General features: G+C 37.4%; 2 protein-coding genes across 3 annotated transcripts in view; both read left to right on the top strand.

Annotated features, from left to right (window-relative positions):
- Positions 1-17,604, top strand: part of c2cd2l (c2cd2 like) — a 30,931-nt gene extending 13,327 nt beyond the window's left edge. Inside the window, exons 3-15 of one of the 2 annotated variants that reach the window (XM_079608756.1) lie at positions 5,974-6,069; positions 8,420-8,539; positions 8,890-9,003; positions 9,138-9,251; positions 9,508-9,610; positions 10,649-10,781; positions 11,482-11,546; positions 11,737-11,858; positions 12,918-13,089; positions 13,197-13,307; positions 13,984-14,117; positions 14,631-14,868; positions 15,635-17,604. In XM_079608756.1, coding sequence (XP_079464882.1) covers positions 5,974-6,069; positions 8,420-8,539; positions 8,890-9,003; positions 9,138-9,251; positions 9,508-9,610; positions 10,649-10,781; positions 11,482-11,546; positions 11,737-11,858; positions 12,918-13,089; positions 13,197-13,307; positions 13,984-14,117; positions 14,631-14,868; positions 15,635-15,888 — 1,776 coding nt within the window. In that variant the 3' untranslated portion in view covers positions 15,889-17,604. The remainder of the gene's footprint in view (positions 1-5,973; positions 6,070-8,419; positions 8,540-8,889; positions 9,004-9,137; positions 9,252-9,507; positions 9,611-10,648; positions 10,782-11,481; positions 11,547-11,736; positions 11,859-12,917; positions 13,090-13,196; positions 13,308-13,983; positions 14,118-14,630; positions 14,869-15,634) is intronic. The other variant, XM_079608757.1, reaches the window with a different exon arrangement.
- Positions 17,605-18,070: 466 nt separating this feature from the next.
- Positions 18,071-18,747, top strand: h2ax (H2A.X variant histone). Its single transcript, XM_079608798.1, has one exon. It carries the CDS (start codon positions 18,167-18,169, stop codon positions 18,593-18,595), a length of 429 nt encoding a protein of 142 aa, XP_079464924.1. The 5' UTR covers positions 18,071-18,166; the 3' UTR covers positions 18,596-18,747.
- The last annotated feature ends 203 nt before the right edge of the window (positions 18,748-18,950 follow it).

Genomic DNA, 18,950 nt, shown 5'->3' with positions numbered 1-18,950 from the left:
TTCAGTCTGAGTCGTTCATTCGTCACAAGTAATGAAAAAGAACCATCATGACAGAAATTCACAAATTTTTAATTTGTAAGACATTTGAAATCAGAAACGCACAATGTAACTGTAAAAAACAACAGTATTCCATAGATGGTCTGCTTGCACACTTTAACCTAACGCACGAGCAGATCCGTTTCCTCTCTGGTTCAGTTTTTCTGCTGGCAAATTCCGCCATGTAAATAGCTAATCCGCCATGGCATGAGGCCGTGAGCGCAACGGGTTTTTAAAGGGAATGGGAGATGAGACTCTGATTGGTTTATTGCACGTTGCGCCCAAAACACACCCATTACTCATTAAGAGAATATCAACAACCCTTTTTTCCCGTTGTTAAACTAGCAAAAGTGGATTCGGACACGCCGTAAGTGCTCATGATCCGTGCGCTTTAGACCATGTGCTGAGATCGTTGAAATAGGACCTCAGAGTCCAAGCAACCTTCATACCCCTAATTGGCTATAATCACGGATTCCGTACCAATGCCAACTCAAGTCACCTTTATTTATGTAGTGCTTTATACAACAGAAAATTGTATATGATGTGAAAATTATGATACCGTGGTCATGGCAAGACTAAAAAAACGTGCATCTTTTTTATCAATTTCTGGATACAATCAAACATTGCTCATCACTCAGTGTTGAGTCCGACCTGTCAGACCAGAGTTAATACATGCATACCATTTCCTACTTTGTCTTATATCGGTTATCTCAAACATGCATTCTGCATGATCTTTATGACATTGGCTTGTGTTGAAAATGCAAGCTGACGTGGCTAAAGTGGAATGTGTGGTGATTTTGTTCAAATGCTAAACTGTGCCCTGTGGGGGTGGACAGGTCCTGTATTTTTTTCATTGCGTATGCTGATTTCACTGATGGAACCTGAACAATCTGCTGATGCACAGGACAGAATGAGCTTTTTCATCTGTGCTATAGTTGGATGTGCAGTCTTTCCCTAGAAACTCATTTTCTGTGGTCATGCAGCTGTTTTGGAGACTTGATGTGCAAAGGAAAGGTGTCTAGCTTAATGCTACATTCTTCTTCTAGCCCTGCCTGGTCTCAGTGCGTGTGTCTTTTGTAGTGGGTAATAGCCCACTACACATGTGAATCACAGCATGATGTTGTGGAAGAGCAGAGATGATGATCATGCAAATGTGTGATGTAAATGACAAGGATTTGTCTCTGTATGCAAATTGCACGTATTGTGGTGATTTGTTGCTGAGAAGAGAATTAGAAAGACGTGTTGTGATGTAAAACCATCAGCTTTAACATCAGCACACATATGAATCAGATTGCTTTTGTGGTACTAACTAGGGCTGCCACCACGACTAAAGCTTTTTTTAGTCAACTAGTACCACAGAGACATTTACACCGCGCTCTCTCGTCTCATACCTTGTATCCTGTTTTGGTGCGTAAATCTATTTAATAGCTTCAAGAATACAGCTGTGATCCACTCTCAAAATCCTTTTAGTTACTTTATTTCCTGTTATTTCAAATTATAATACACAGACGTTTCGGCTCACAGCCCTTCCTCAGTGTGTTGAATGCTCTAATCCCTCCTTCCACTATTTAAACAAATTAATTAATTAATTAATTAATTCATTCATTCATTCATTCATTCATTCATTCATTCATTCATTCATTCATTATCAACCAAAGCTGTGTTAAACAGCAATTATCCTCATACAATATGAACTTGGTGAATGCATCCATTAAAAATTTACATGCAGCATAAGACTGTATTCATGAAGACAACAGATGATCCCACAATCAAGGAAAATATCTCATTAATCAACCAATTAGACCAAAAACGTCTTATACATCTAAACAGTAAAATAAAATAAAATTTGTCAAAGACCTAGGGCCCTATCATACACCCGGTGCAATGCAGCGCCAGGCGCGACGCGAGTGTTTTGTGCTAGTTTCAGCCCGACGCAGTTATCATTTTCACGTCCTGCACCACGTTTTTAAATAGCAAATGCATTTGCGTGCTGGTTTGAAAACCAGGTGTGTTCAAGGCGCATTGATGGAGCGTAGCTATTTTGAGGCAACTGAAATAGACCTGAACCCTGTTCTAAAGTGTTAGTAATGTGCGCCTATAGGCGGGTCCACAACGCGTGTACACTCTGCTTATTGAACACACGCAGGGACGCGCAGAACCACACACTTTACAATAGATTACAATGTAAAAGATTATTATTGTGTACATAAAGATTTTGTGGAAACCGGCTTGTCCCATAGATGGTCTCCTCGCGCGCTTTAACTTTGCGCACGAGCAGATCCGTTTGCGCTCTTGAGACACGTTCGGTCTTTCCACTATCAGATTCCATCATAGCGAATCCGCCATTATTATTATTATTATATGCAACATAATGCAAATGAAGTGGTCCGGACTCCAGTGTCTCGAACAGAAAAAAGAATCAAAGTGGTGGTGTTACACTAAATTGAATGAGCTTTGGCAATGAACTTATTTAGATTTTGCAGTTGGTAGCAATAGTTAAACCTTTATGTGAATCTTGTACACTGATCCAGTGCTGCCTGTATGAACACACTAACATACACACATTGTCATGTCTGTGTTTCTTTGTAGGATGGAGAGAGGGGCATGAAATAAAGAACATATGCCAGTACAGTAGGGGATTTGCGTCTTCTCTTCCTCCTCTCCAAGAGCTCAGAGGCTGAGCCAGTAAATGCTTCCCAGTCAAACATGTCCTCTTGTTCCATAGAGAGAGAGAGAGAGAGAGAGAGAGAGAGAGAGAGAGAGAGAGAGAGAGAGAGAGAGAGAGAGAGAGAGAGAGAAAATTAATGAAACCTAAGTCAGTTATGCTGAGCTTCTCTAATTTCAAAGCTCTGAGGCACTTAAACTCTTACTCTCTGAGATTTACATTTGCCTTTACTCTCTGCGAGTATTTATAGCTTGTTCATTTTGTACTGAAATTAATTTTACACTTTAACACAAGGGATTTGCTCCTGTGAGCATATACTTTCAGTTTAATAGTCTAAGGACTATTAGCAGTAGTTCCACAACTGTTACAAACCTGTTTGGTATGTTTTTGGTCAAATTCCATCTATCTCTTCATGGCCTTGCACCGACTTATTTATCATATCTGGTAATGGAGTATCAGACAGGAAGAACTTTGAGATCATCAACTCAAAATTAGCTGAAAATTCCAAGGACCAAGTTAAGCCAGAAAGTGATGTAGTTCATTAAAGTTTGTTAAAGCCATTAGAGTGTAGCTTTAGCAATTATTTAGGCTTCATTATTCATAAAAGTTGTGTTCATTTGTGAAGATTACCTTGATGAACAAAACGTGAAAGAATCATAAACGTTTGTTGGCCACAGAACTTATTTTCTGCTATAATTCAAAAACCAATGAAAAAATCCTATTGGCTTTTTATCAAGGGAACCAGGATGATGCCAACTTACATCAGGATGCATCATCACTGCTTGCTAACTAAAGCGCATGCTTAACATGAAATATGAGACGTATGTAAATATCAAGGTAAATATTACTTTATTTATTTATTTTTTAAATCTAGTAGGTAAATTGTCAAATAATGCTAAAAGTAGTAAAGTAAAAAAAAATTGAGTATTTTTACAAATAATATTGTAAATATTTTTTGTGTAATGGTAAGGCTGTCAAATTTAACGCTTTTAAATTTTGCGATTATTCGCGATTTATAATTTATAACTTATGTGAATGTTTTAAGTTCACTTAAATAAAAAGTTGTTATATATTTTTAAATCCTATTAAATGTTAAAAAATTATGGTTTTCAATTCAGCAGCCATCTCACCCTGTAGCCCAAGACCGGTTGCCCACTGAAGCTAAGCAGGGCTGAGCCTGGTTAGTACCTGGATGTTAGACCTTCTGGGAAAACCAGGTTGCTGCTGGAAGAGGTGTTAGTGAGGCCAGCAGGGGGCGCTCACCCTGTGGTCTGTGTGGGTCCTAACGTCCCAGTAAAGTGACGGGGACACTATACTGCCAAAGAGCACCGTCCTTCGGATGAGACGTTAAACCGTCTCTAAATCCTGTCTCTCTGTGGTCACAAAAAATCCCAGGATGTCTTTCGAAAGAGTAGGGGTGTAACCCCGGCATCCTGACCAAAATATGCCCAGTGGCCTCTGTCCATCATGGCCTCCTAATCATCCCCATATACTGATTGGCTTCATCACTGTCTCCTCTCCACCAGTAAGCTGGTGTGTGGTGGGCAATCTGGGGCAATATGGCTGCCGTCACATCATCCGTGTGGATGCTGCACATTGGTGGTGGTTGAGGAGATTCCCCCTTCTATGTAAAGCGCTTTGAGTGTTGAGAAAAGCGCTATATAAATTGAATGAATTATTAATTAATTAATTATGTTGAATGGCTATAATTAATGGCTAAATCTGTGGGTAAAATATCAATTTAATATACATCAGTAGCAGCATTGATATTAGTAACACTAGCTTTTATTTACAGTACTTAGTAAAGATGCCATTACACGCATATTTAAAATATACCGTCTATATGTTGTTTTTTTATACATTTATATTTGTAGATTCAATGTGAAATTATTACAATATTGCAATATTATATTATTATGTGAATAATCATGATTAATTACAGACAAATGTATGATTATTTCTTTTTGGATTCTTTTTGGATTGACCGCACTAGTAATAATAAGCCTTCCAAAAATGTCCATCACCTTAATTTCTACCACACAATTATAATTTTTTACCTGTCTGTAATTCTCAAATTAAATAAAGATATATTGACTATCCCTTTTTAAAAGTACCATAGTAATACTGTGGTCAAGTCATGGTATCATAAGGGGGGTTATGATATTAAATGTTAGTACTTTTATGATAATGTGAGCCTATATATGTTAACTTCAGCTTCTGGATGAAGTTTCTCTCCTGCATTAGGCTTGACAGATTCATTATGGCATCTTCTATTCTGAGGATCAGTCATGTCAATTGTGATGTCTTGTCTTACAACACATGAAATCACATAAGCAGAAGGCTCCAGCTTTACTGGTCCAGTTTTTCATGTTATGTCCATCAGTGACGGCAACATCACAGCAGAAGTCGGTGTTCTCCACACAGTGTTGTGGTTATGCTCAGTCATTTCCATTACCACACTCCTCTCTTGCCAATCCTGCTTGGCCAATGTTTCTGCCTTGCTGAAATATCCTGTCACTGACAGAGGTTTCCTTTTAGTGTGATGAAAGGTCATTACTCTCATCATGATCTCTAAATTGGGGTGTTTTACTAGCTCATATATTAGATTAGTATGTTTCTACCTGGAGTCCTGGCATACAATGTTTTGTTGCATCATGATCTCTATTTGCAAACTGGAGGTCTGGCTCAAATAGGTACATTGGCAGCTTGTCGTCATGGCAGTCTGCCACGTTCGCCTGGACCGCATGATGTCATATCCTGAGTATGCTATTCGCTGACCAATGTTTTTAAAGAGACAGAATGTATGTTGTTTGTATTAATCTCTGTAACTAAGTACATAATGTCCCAAACATGAGCACACTCTTTGTTAAATGATAGAATAACCTCAGCTCAGCTGGAATTAAGATTGTTTTAAATCTCCACCCACTGCTCATTGATTAATGCAGCTTTTAATTAAAATTGGGTTTTTTCTGTGTCTTTTCCCTTCAGTTGCACTTTATATAATTGCGAGAGATGCATTGCGGGGAAAGTAAAGTAGATGTTATTGCAGTGCTTCCTTTGCCTGTTTATCATGCTACCTTATCCATAAATGACTGGGATTTCTGTTCTGCTGCTGTGAAGATTTATGGTGCACTATCATCTAGCTTAATATAAACAGACAAACAGACATTTAGCCTGGGAGATATAGCTGAAGAGTGATTGCACGCAGAAACTCATTTTCTTCACTGATTTATGTGCAGATGAACTAACTGAAAATCTCCATTTCTATCCAGAGCTCCATTCAAATCACCTTTGATGACAGCCTTCAGCTCCCAACTTCTGCGTCCATTGACTGTGTGACTTGCACCGAACAATCAGTACACAGCATGGTAAGCCCTAGTTACTAAAACACCAAATAAAGGTTATGAATATGTTTGTGCAATCTAACTCAGGAAAACGATATATATCACAATATAATTATATTTGACCATTTTAAATAAGGTTTTATGATCACAATTTTTGATACCATTGAAACTTCATAATTCTTGTCACCAATTTCAATATCACAAAAAAGTAATACTAGCCTAAGTAAAAAAAAACAGCTTACTGCAGACAAGTAAACAGTCAGTAATAAAATAAGAACAAATAAACTGATTACAAGCAATATGACAAAAAACTAGAATAGAACAAAGACACAAATGAAATAGACCTACCTGAAAAACGTCAAGCCCTCGAAACACTACATAGTCTTAACTGTATTAATTAAATATTTATTTATTCTCATTAAAGATACATAAGTGATTCAGTCAAGAGCAGTGAGAGATTTTCTTGTGTGTTGTTTGATTAACATTAATAACACAGACAGCAGCAGGAATATTAGGCCGCTGTTACTTTAAGACCAAATTCACAGATCCAGTATACTGATTCTCACATGTGTTTTCTTTCTCAATTGTTTACATTCACTTAAAGGGATACTCCACCGTTTTTTCATATTAAACTATGTTATTCCCTTAACTAAGACGAGTTGATACATACCTCTCTCGTCTCAGTGCGTGCACTTAATCGCTCTGGCGCGCGGTGACACTTTGATAGCCCAGTTCATTCATTAGGGACCAAACAGAGATGAAGTTAGAAGCGACCAAACACCTCCACGTTTTCCCTATTTAAATACAGTTACACGAGTAGTTACACGACCAAGTATGGTGACACAAAATAAAACGTGGCGCTTTTCTAAGCGGGTAAAATGGATAACTATAATGTATGGCGGATTAGCACTTGGGAGCACTTACTCGGCTCAGTAATATCATCACAGTAATATCATCAGGACTTCGCCAAGTCGAAGTCCTCCCAAGTGCTATTCCGCCATACATTATAGTTCTCCATTTTACCCGCTTAGAAAAGCGACACGTTTTATTTTGTGTCACCATACTTGGTCGTATAACTACTCGTGTAACTGTATTTAACTGTATTGTCTTAGTTAATGGATTAAGACATAATTTACTGTGTTTTACAAGGATACTCGTAAAGACAGGCATTTTGACACATAAGCATGTGTATTTAACCATTCAAGCTCAATGAAGCAGCAAAAATCTCAGTTCAGCACTCACACACTCTATGAGCAGTGGCTTCATGTGCACACTCCCCAGAAACCATCTCTCAGACAGGGCACGCAAAAAAATTATTTTGCAGGGCATGCAAAATAAATTCTATTTAGCTGCTTGTTGCGCTTCAACGGTTTAAAATCACTTGTTTTTAAACCGTAATGCTTAAAAATGTCATGTCACGTGAGTGTAAATGCAATAATGGAAGTATTGGAATGTATTGAAATATATTGTTGGTTAAAAGATTAAACAGATTAAACTGTTTTCAACAATGATAATAATAAGAAATGTTTCTTTAGCAACAAATCAGAATATTAGAATGATTTCTGAATGATCATGTGACACTGAAGACTGAAGAAATGGCATCAGAGAGAAAAAATTATATTATAAATTAGAAAACAGTTATTTTAACAGTTTTTACTGTATTTTTGATCAAATACATGTAGCCTTGGTGAGCACAAGAGACTTTTTTCAAAAATATTAGAAAATCTCACCGACCCTAAACCTTTGACCAGTAGTGTATATAAACGTGATTGTATTTATAATATGATTTGTCTATAATAATATGAATTTGAATATAATATGAATTTTTATTCTATGGTGTGAATTTAGAACTAAATTTGTTTTGTTAAGTTAAGTTATTATTTTGTGCTCTACATACATATATATATATATATATATATATTATATATATATATATATATATTTCAAATAATTGCAGTAATAATTTTTTTTATATCACATTACTGCATGTGCACAGTTATCGTATCCAAAATGACCCTCAGACATATTTAATGTATTTGCATTAAAACACCCTTTGTTTTGCATGTGTATGGAGGCAAGTTACATATCCATTAAGAGAAATACTGACAATCTCTTCAGCTCATTTGACAGACGCAATCCTCAGTTGTGTTGTGTATGTTAGTAGATCAGCTCATTGTGTGCATGCTATAATTTTTTTATCAATGTTTTTAAACACTCAAACTCTTAAATCAGGACATATGTGTCCATCCTATCAAGTTGCATTCAATATATATTTTGTCTGTCAAAGCTTTTGAGTTTTTTTTTTTTTTTTGAAGATGCCATGTTTTGTCCCCCTCAGTCATTATTTGTCAATCTCTGCCTCAACCTCTTCCAGGTCCTGCAGTGCAATTGTACGGTCGACACCATAACGTTCCCTGTGACGGTCACTCAGCAGTCACCTGCTGCTGTTTCCATGGATACCTACCAGATCACAATGAAGCCCATGCAAGCCCAGGTAAAATACAAATGAAATGGATTTGCATCTGTGAGTTTGCATCAGTCTGCATTGCTGCACACTCAACTTTCATTAGTCTGACGTCTCTTGCCACTGCTCACATGAATGAGCTTCTCAGTTTGCCAGTTTTTTTCCCCATCTCAATAGCTTAATGTAGATTGTGAGGTTTGGTGGCTATGAATATTGCATGCGATACTCATCTCAAACAAATGACGCCACTTGGTGCGCAGTGCCACAGTTTAATGTTTCATCTCTGGGTGGTTAAAAATGGAGCAGCCATCGATGAATATATTACTTTTACAAATTGAGTGTGAAATAGGAGTTAAAATGTTCTGTATGGGCTGCTGTAGTTGCAGGTCTGTCTTGAGGAAGTGGAGGAAGAGGGTCTCCTTGTGTCCTGGACTTTTTCCAAGCAACCTCATCTCTCTTTAACTGTAAAATCACGCCAAAGAGTCCAGAAAGAGGTAAAGGAGTCATTTTGGTCACATAGGACATGTTCCTTTCGGCCTTTGATGTATTACAATTTGTAAATGGTATAAAAAGAAACAAAAATTTTACAACTATGCAAATAAACTGAAATCTTTGTTTTTGTCTCTAGGGCTCTGATGCGGAGGTGGACAGTGATATGATTGCTGCACTGGTGGAGGACACACTATACACAACACACCCTGCCATGATCCTCAACCTGAGGGCCTGTGTATCAAGCCCTGCGGTAAAAATATCAGTATCGATTGCTATATTATACAGTAGGGGTTAGTGTGTGGTGAGAATTTGGAACTGCACTGACCACTGTGACAGATCCATGTTTTGGTTGGGTGTGTTTGATGTATTACACGTAGGGATGTATGGCATCCTTATCAGTACAAAACATACAAGACATGCAATTAAGGTCAACAACAATGAGGAAGGAAAACTCAATAAAACTTGACTTTCATGTTATAAAACATTCCCATTCCTTATTGTTATAGTTTCCCAGGGAGAAGCAGATTGGTGGTCTGAACTCTCCGTCTCAGAGCACGCCTGGCAAGCGGATTTTGGTGCACCAACTAAGAGCAACTGATGTCAAAAAAGGTATAAAAATGTTATTGTCAGATTGACTAAACGGCACAAAAAAATTTAATTCTGAAAAAATTCTTAAATAAATTCTTACTTTTTGTTGGATAGAACTATGAATATGCCATGCTATTTTCAAAATCAACTACTTGCCTGAATGGCTTGTTGACTAATTGGTCTTAAAGGGACAGTTCACCCAAAAATGAATTTTTTTCATCACTAACTCACCCTCAAGTTGTTCCAACCTGTATGAGTTTCTTTCTTCTGTTGAACACAAGATTTTTGAGTAATGTCGCTAACCAGACAGTTGACGGCACCCATTGACTTCCATTGTAGAAAAAAAATACTATGGAAGTCAATGGGTGCAGTGAACTATATGTTTACCAACATTCTTTAAAATATATTCTTTTGTGTTCAGAAGAGGAAATAAAAGCATACCGGTTTGGAATGACATGAGGGTGAGTAAATGATGACAAATATTTTATTTTTGGGTAAACTATCACTTTATGGATGCCTTGTTGAATTAGGCTGGTTTTCTGTTCACTTTACACCAATCGGATGTGTTTCTTAGGGGTCTTTCTTTACATAACAAGGGATATTACAGTTTAGGGCTGGCAAGATTTAAAAACTTTTTTTAAATACATTTCTGTATTGTGAAATATAATTACAATTTAAAATCACTGTTTTCTATTTTAAAGGGATAGTTCACCCTAAAATGAACTTTAAGTCTTTAAGACATTTTACTGATACTTTTTTCAGGATTCTTTGATGAATTTTGTAACACTTTAAATGTATTTTCTGTCAATTTTTATCAATTATATGCATAATAAAAGTGTACATTTCCTTTCTGACCACAAACTTTTGGTATTGTTTATATATGGTGTGGTTTGGTAAAGTATAAATGTATATTTATATATGTGTGTGTATAGAAATTAATATATATTAAAAATATATATACAATATTCAATATATATATAATATATGTAGATAAACTGAAATGTAGATTTGAGCAGTTTATGGTGTATATTATTTTTTCATAAGTGATTTCTTTACCAGGATGTCAGAGTCATGTAGGAGAGCTTTGTTGTGTGGTGAGTCTGGACACTCCTTCCATTGAATGCAGAACCGGCTTCCTTACTCCTTCCCCCAGTCCTGGAGCAGCCCTGCACTGGACTGACGACATTACACTGTAAGCACGCTTGTGTTATTGTGAAGGCAGATATAGATCAACATAAAGACTGAAACTAAACGGATGGAGTGGAATGACAACTTCTGAGTGAGGTGTTGACATGTTTGACACTTAGGAAAGATTACAAGGAAATGTTTCGTATAATGCCATGTTCTTTTACACAAGGTTATTTATGGTCTAAAATGTTTTTAACTCTGTGCTGCAGAACTAGACTGATAATCCAATGGGACTTTCTAACACCTTACGTTTAAAGGTCAACTTCACGACTTCCGTTTTACACAATGGAGTGTTTTTTATCAAAGTCTGTTTTATAATGGCAGCCCTTCTGTCATGAATGAAGGTGTAAAGCCATGAGCAGATCCACCAATTGCTCTGTGAATTTATGCAGCTAACTCCCAAAGAAACAAAGAGCTATTTAGCACATTTAATTACAGCCATTTTCAACACATCGCTATTTCCTGTGATACCAATTACCAGAATGGCCGATTTGATACTCAAAGCCAGCGTACAGATTACTGCTGTGGGGCCAAAAGGGATATCGAGTCTACCACAATACTGATAGTATATAGCCTTTTCATAACCTAAAATCCAGTTACAGAGACAATTCATTCTTTTAATGATTCATTCAATTTTCAGTATGTGTGTGCGTGTGCATCTTTATTTACTTGTGGTAAAATCTAAGCATGTTGTTATCTATTAGGGATGTAGGACCAGAAACAAAAGAACTCAAAGTAAGACTTGTGGAGAAAAACAGCAAAGGAGAACGTGAGTCACTTTTCATTCAATAGTTTATCCAAGATTATAGGACCAAATCTTCAACATATCAGATGACCTGGTGAATGATTTAAGACTGATATTCTCCATTCTGTCTGTTTTTGTTTTCATTGCATTAAATATATCTGTCTGAGAGGTTGTTGTTTTTTACTTTACAAATACATTTTTTTCTGGTTGACAGAGTTTCTGCCTGGTCGTGCTTCCTTACCACTGGATCTCTCTAAAAGAATTCCTAATGGACAACACAAACTGTCCATCGCTCCAGGTCATGGTCTGGCTCCAACTGCTATCGTAACTTTAGAGGTGAGGGCAGCATAAAGTGGAATTCCAATTGATTTTGTATTTAAAAAGTTTGAGGTCGGTACGATTTTTTATTAGCTTATGCTCACCAAGACTGCGTTTATTTAATCAAAAATGCAGTATAAAAAAAGAGTAGTATTGTGAAATATTTTTACAATTTAAAAAAAACTTTTCTATTTTAAGATTGTAAAAAGTTAAAAAAATTCAGCAGTCATTACTCCTGTCTTAAGTGTCACATGATCCTTCAGAACTCACTTAATATGTTGATTTGCTGCTCATGAAACATTTCTTATTTTTATCAATGTTGAAAAGAGTTTAATATTTTTGTGGAAACCATGATGCAGTTTTTAGGATTCATTGATGAATTAATAAATAAATCTTTTATAACATTATAAATGACTTTACTGTCACTTTTGATCAATTTAATGTGCCCATTGCTGAATAAAAGTTATTTATTTTGAAATAATATAATTAACCCTATTTACCCCAATTGTGATGGATGGATGGATTTAATTATTTGTCACTACATAATTCCCATATATAAAGTATACATACGGATAGCGTGATTTAGCATGATAATACAGTGTTGAGTGTCAGTGTTACTGATTAAGGCTTTCAGCCTTGTGTTCACTTTTCTGAACACACTGATAAGTCCCTGTTCTAAATGTCAATGTGAATTATTTAATAGAAAACATATCTTATTACAGTGGTCTGCCTTGTGAGCTGAACGATGACCGTGTCTCTGATTAACTCGATAACTGAATTATTTCTTTATTTAACCTAGTACTTTAGTCCACACTGTAGCCTACTTGTTACACACATTATCTTACAGGTACACATGAACCGTATTTAAACGCTCTGTATAATCATTGTATTTGTTTGTGAACATATAAGCAAAGCACAGAAATATATATGAATGGGGATTGTTTGTCATTGTTTGAAGACCTTTGTGGCTGTACTAACCCTAACACTATAGTAGTTGTCACAGATATCTTTTTTTCTAAATTAAAGTATGAATTGTTTATTGTTTAAGCTAATCATCTTATGTTTCTGCATCCATAGCTATTGTATTTGGAGTCCGGTGATTTGCGTGCATGTCAGAACGCGACTCCTCTGCGGTCCTCGGTCACTCCTTCGAAGAAGGTGGACGTGGACCGCACCATAATGCCCGATGGCACCATTGTCACCACAGTAACCACCATCCAGTCACGACTTAAACTGGACCACAAACTAGGTAAAGGAAAAATACTGAGAGCACATGCCGTTCTGTCTGCATCATCCAGTACCACAGAAGTGACTTGGCAGTTTCACCCTATCCTGTTTCTTCCTCTGTAACTGCAGGAGGAGACTCTCCGTCTAGGTCTCCCTCAAAGGTGGAGGTGACTGAAAAGACTCCCAGTGTGCTCACAAACAGCTTGCAGAGCAGCACCAGTGCCAGTCCAACCCCCAGCAGTGAGCTCCACATTAGCATTTTAAGATGATTCATTTACAAATCAATTACATTGTTTAAACTAAATACATTTTCCGTTAACTGTGTGATTTTGATATGTACATTTCTGAAATGCATAACTTGCAAGACAGTTACCTCTTATAACAGATCACTCTAAATTGTAGCGTGGACTCATGCATTTTCAGTAAAGCTGCTTTGAAATGAATGTATTGTGAAAAGCAATATACAAATAACTGTGAATTGAATAATTCAAACTACCATTTGGGGTTAGCAAGATTTTATTTATGTGTGTTGATCAAATAAATCCAGCCTCGGTGAGCATAAGCAGCATCTTTCAAAAACATTTATTAAAATGCATAGATTTATTAAATCATACGTACATCTTTATAATCATGTATCTAATTAATTTTGTATTAAATTCAAAGTTAGGGTTCACAAAATAAAGTAACACACATTTATATATTGTTATGTGTATATTATTATTGTTTTTTAAATGTTTTTGTTAATATTATGAATTTGATATACATTAAATGTATTATTAATAATCATTTTATTTTGTCCTTATTATAATACTTTTTGTTCATATTATTTATCGTTTTATTCTTCTTTTCGCAGTGCCTTTTGAACTAAATTAGGTGTAAGTTTGTGATCCTGTTGTGTTTGTGTGCTATTCCCTAGCAGAAGGCACCCTCCCTAATGGGCTGGATCCCGTAGCAGAAACGGCCATTCGGCAGCTGACCGAGTCGTCCAGTAAGGTACCCAAGAAGACGCCTACTAAACGCAGCACTCTCATCATATCTGGGGTGTCAAAGGTCAGTCTGAACATTGTGTGAACAGACATTTCTAATCAGTCTCATATAAACATCTTTGTTACAATGAGACAAGTGTCTAGGGAAACAATCACGAGAACAGTCTCTTCCCCCAGAGTAATGTTTGTTTGTCATCTCTTTCTTTCACATAATGTTGATGTAACACTCATCAGGGCACCTTTTGGCTAGGATTTAATTCTATTCTGAAGCACTGAAACATCACATTTAACCAATGGTAACTTCCTTTTGAACATTGTAATCTATAAATTCATACATCTAAATATCATCGCAAGCTCAGTCGTCTCATATCACTCATAGAACATACTGGCCCTCGTCTGGCTGTCGAAAAGTTTAAAGTTTCAAATTCCCTGTCTGAACAAACAGGGTTCACAGAAAGGCTGACAGCGGAGATGCTTTTGCAAACACACTGCTGAGATGTTGTCTTCCTCAGCTGTGCCTGCAGGACATGTACATGAGAAACACTATGTTAAAATGAATTTTCTGTCCTTCCCACAGGTCCCCATTACTGAGGATGACTCAGCCTTATCAGTGGGCTACGCTGCAGCCATGGACGCAGCCCTACAGGGGGCGCATTCTCCCAGCGGACCCCCGAACCACCACGGAGCACCCGTGCATCAGGAAGGAGGCGAGACCACACCGTCTGACGCGTCAGAGCGACCGTCCGTGGATGATGCGGAGTCAGAGACGGGATCGACCGGAGCGCTGGAGACTCGTAGCCTCAAAGACCACAAAGGTGTACATTTTTCTGTAATGTCTTTTATGAAATTCATTTCGAGTTTATGTGTGTAGCACTTTTCACAATACATATTGTTTCAAAGCAGCTGTCCAGAAAATACTTGTTTTACAAGTTACAATTTAGGAAGTATTTCATTATCAGCCAGAGATGTGTATGGCAGTAATATACAGCTATAATATAATACGTTATGTGGTTAGTTAACGTGGGATAGTTCCCCCCAAAATTAAAACGCCTTTATCAATAATTGCTCTCATGTCGTTCCAAACCCATCTCATTCATCCTCAACACAAATGAGGATATTTTTAATGAAAGTTGAGAGATTTTTGTCCTTCTATTGAAAGTTTTTTCACCCAAAACTGACGCTCAAAACATTCATAAAATAAATCAAGATGAATCAAGCGGATTAATCCAAGTCTTCTGAAGAGACATGATCGCTTTATATGATGAAATTAAATGTTTTTTAAAATAAACATAACAGCTTCAAAATCCTTATTTTCAATATGGGTGTGTGTGTAATCTAGGTTGTAGAGCAAAACGTTCAAGTATCATCAAGTTTTATTTTTGCCACAGACCTTATTTCACTCATAAATTGAAAAGCCCTATTATTATTTTTAAAAGCCATAGGAAAATCTCAAGGGAACCAGTGGCGAATTAGTCTTAGTTTTGACGTCATCCCTGCACCATTCAATAACGATTACAATATAATGATAATATATTTCTTCTTTCTTTTTATTTATTTATGTGTATGCATGTTCTGTTTCAGTGGGATTCCTCCGCAGTGGTACCAAGCTACTATTCCGACGGAAAAACAGAGAAAAAGACCCCAGTTTCAGTCAGTCCCACGAGGATGTCTCCAACCTGGGCAATGACTCATCCACAGCCTCCTGCTCCTCCACTAGCCGCAAGAAGTCTGGAAGCTTCTCTCGCCGTCTCATCAAACGCTTCTCGTTCCGCTCGTCCAAGACTAAGGGCAAATCGAGCACAGCCAATGGAGGGTCCAGCACTACAGATAACTGAAGGATAAATAGAGAGGAAGGAAGCGTGTGTGTGAGAGAGAGAGAGACGGTGCAGGCACCAGTCAAATGAGTGTGAAAAGTTATTTATGTTATATACTGATTTTCCACAACCTTTATGGGGTAACGTCATACTTCAGACCATACTGTACCCAGGAAGCCAGCCTTGCTTTGTTGTTCTCCTGCCTGGAATGTCATCCTTCACCTATGATTACAGCGTTCAGGATGGAAAACGCCATTAAATGTGGAAAATAAAAGGATTTGACAATTTATGGATGCATTGTTAATCTAATTAATTTGGTAAAACGGGGGGGGGGAAGCTGCTTTGTGGATGATTATGGGCGAACAAACTCGAGAAACTCAAAATGGACGGGAGTGTTATGCGGTTATTGAGCACAAGGGGGCGACATAGATCAATGACTATTGATGCCTCCAACACTGTCGCTATGTGTTGTTTTTCTTATTTATTTTATTTCATCAGTTGCACTTTGAATCTTAATCTGATTGTTTACAATGCTGGGGAGCTCTTTTTCTGTCGTTTTTCGAATCATGTTTGTGTATCGTTTACTGGTTTATTTCTCCTGAGCCCATTAGAGAGTTATGCTAAGACATGCTGTGAGCTTTGTTCTCGTTTTGCTGTTGATATAGCATTTAGATCAAGGAACATTATGCCCTGTTTTCAAATAGTGGTACGTTTGACTTTTATTGTGGCTTAATAATCTTTTATAATTATGTTTTTATTTTGTTTTTTAGAAAACGGAAACGTTCGCAAGTTATATCTCACTAAATTACGTTTGTGTGTTTTGGTTGTAAAGTACGAGCCCTTCATATGTCAAAAGGGATACACTACATGAAAACTAAATTGCATTTGTGTATATTTATAAATTATTCCACATATTATTGAAAATCTACAACCTCTTGAGCTACATCAATCTGCAGTGGAAAAAGTGCTTTTTCAGGGTCCACGTGAAAACAAACCTCAGGGGAGACTATAAAAAGGTACAAATAGGTTTAGTCTATCTATTTTTTATTATTATTATTTTCAGAGATGGATTCTTGAACAAAACAGACGCTGCCCCACTAACATACAACCCTTTCCTTGTCAGAAATAATGTAATAGTTAGTTGCAATAAACGTATCAAGAGGAAACTTCGCACGTCTTATTCGTCGTAATATAGGTTTTATGATAGTATTGAACAGAACATTATTATTATTTTCTAGTAATGTAACCTAGTAATTCGTAGTAGAGGAATAGTGCACACCTATGGTTCACACTCAAAATTGTATCATCATTAACCTTACCATTCACTTTCACTGAATGGCGACCGATGCAGTTTATCTGCACGTATAACGTTAGAGGTTTGAAATGAGAGTGAGTAAATGAACACAAATCTCGTTTTGAGTGAACTATCCCTTTAAGGAAAGGAATAGCTCTCTTGCCGTATCCCTCCCCCATCACTTTACCACTACCAACCGGTACATATTAAAGACTACAGAAAACATGTCAACAACTCACAGTTCATGAATCAATGACGGAGTGCTTGTTTGCAGTGTAATTCCTGGAGCATAAAGCCTGAAAAATGTCATATGACCAGAATGTTATGATAACTCCGAACAATCTAAAATGAAGGCTGTGGGCCATTTGAGGTATTCAGAGCTTTATATTATTGTGGTTAATTTGATGTTTTATTTATTCTGAATAAATTATTTTTGAAAATCCATTCCTCTTATTTTTCCCCCCCCAATATGTGTTTACAATGACTTGAAATGAGAAAGAAAAAAAAAAAATATATATATATATATACACACACCACACAAAACATAACAATAATTGAGAATTGTGGGGGGGTTTAAACAAACGATAATCAATCACTTCCGTATGATTTTGCGCCAAACTGAAAATTCAGAGGGAATTATGTTCTATTGGTTTGAATTTACCGCCCAAATTTGATTGACAACAAAAAAGACCAGCAGTGGCGCAGACCAGAGCCATACGAACCAATCAGAGGAATCAATCAGCTCGCGCTCATTTAGATGGACTCGGATTGGTTTGTTAGTTTGCGCTGTTTATGCACTGCAAGTTTAAGCCAATAGGAAATCACATCCGCTCTAGGGTTGCTTCTAACCGCCAATCAGGTCTGTTCTTTACTGCGCGTAACCAATCACAATGGTGGGCGGGACCATACAACCCTAGTTCAGTCAGTCCTTAAATACTGCAGCAACTGTTTGGACCGTCTCACTGATTTCTTCTACAAGCGGAGAAAAGAACCATATTCATCAACATGTCTGGAAGAGGCAAAACCGGTGGAAAAGCCCGCGCTAAGGCTAAGACGCGCAGCTCCCGTGCTGGACTCCAGTTCCCCGTCGGCCGTGTGCATCGTCTACTCCGTAAAGGCAACTATGCTGAGAGAGTAGGTGCTGGTGCGCCCGTGTACCTGGCTGCCGTCCTCGAGTATCTCACCGCTGAGATTCTCGAGTTGGCGGGAAACGCTGCAAGAGACAACAAGAAAACTCGTATCATTCCTCGCCATCTTCAGCTGGCCGTCCGTAACGATGAGGAACTGAACAAACTGCTCGGAGGAGTGACCATCGCGCAGGGTGGTGTTCTCCCCAACATCCAGGCCGTCCTTCTGCCCAAGAAAACTGGCCAGGCTGTTGCCAGCTCTGGCAAATCTGGAAAGAAAGGATCTTCCCAGTCACAGGAGTATTAAAAGTTACGCTGTCCTAAGCCAACTGACCCAAAGGCCCTTTTAAGGGCCACCCCACTCGTCCGAAAAGAGCAAATTCCATGTGTCTGAATGTGATGTATCCTGTATTATTGAGATGCCTTTTTACGTATTAAATTGCCTTTTTTATATATATATATTTGTGTTGTGTGTTTTGAACAAGAATATAGGTGAACGCTTGAGATCAACGGGGAAAAATGAACAACAATGGTATTAATGATCATCTTTATTCATAATTTTTTCTCATGTTTATAGTTACAAAAAAAACATTTAATATTGCTGGTGAAATGATTTACATGTTTAAAAGGCACATTATGGCGTCTTGATATATGACTAAAAC

Source organism: Phoxinus phoxinus, assembly GCF_949152265.1.
Source record: "Phoxinus phoxinus genome assembly, chromosome: 3".
Classification (NCBI taxonomy): Eukaryota; Metazoa; Chordata; class Actinopteri; order Cypriniformes; family Leuciscidae; genus Phoxinus; species Phoxinus phoxinus.
Note: the sequence above shows the minus strand (reverse complement) of the source record. Positions and strands in the feature narration are given on the sequence as shown.

Excerpts from the sequence above, each read along its gene's own strand:
- h2ax (XM_079608798.1), top strand. The coding sequence starts at position 18,167 with ATGTCTGGAAGAGGCAAAACCGGTGGAAAAGCCCGCGCTAAGGCTAAG.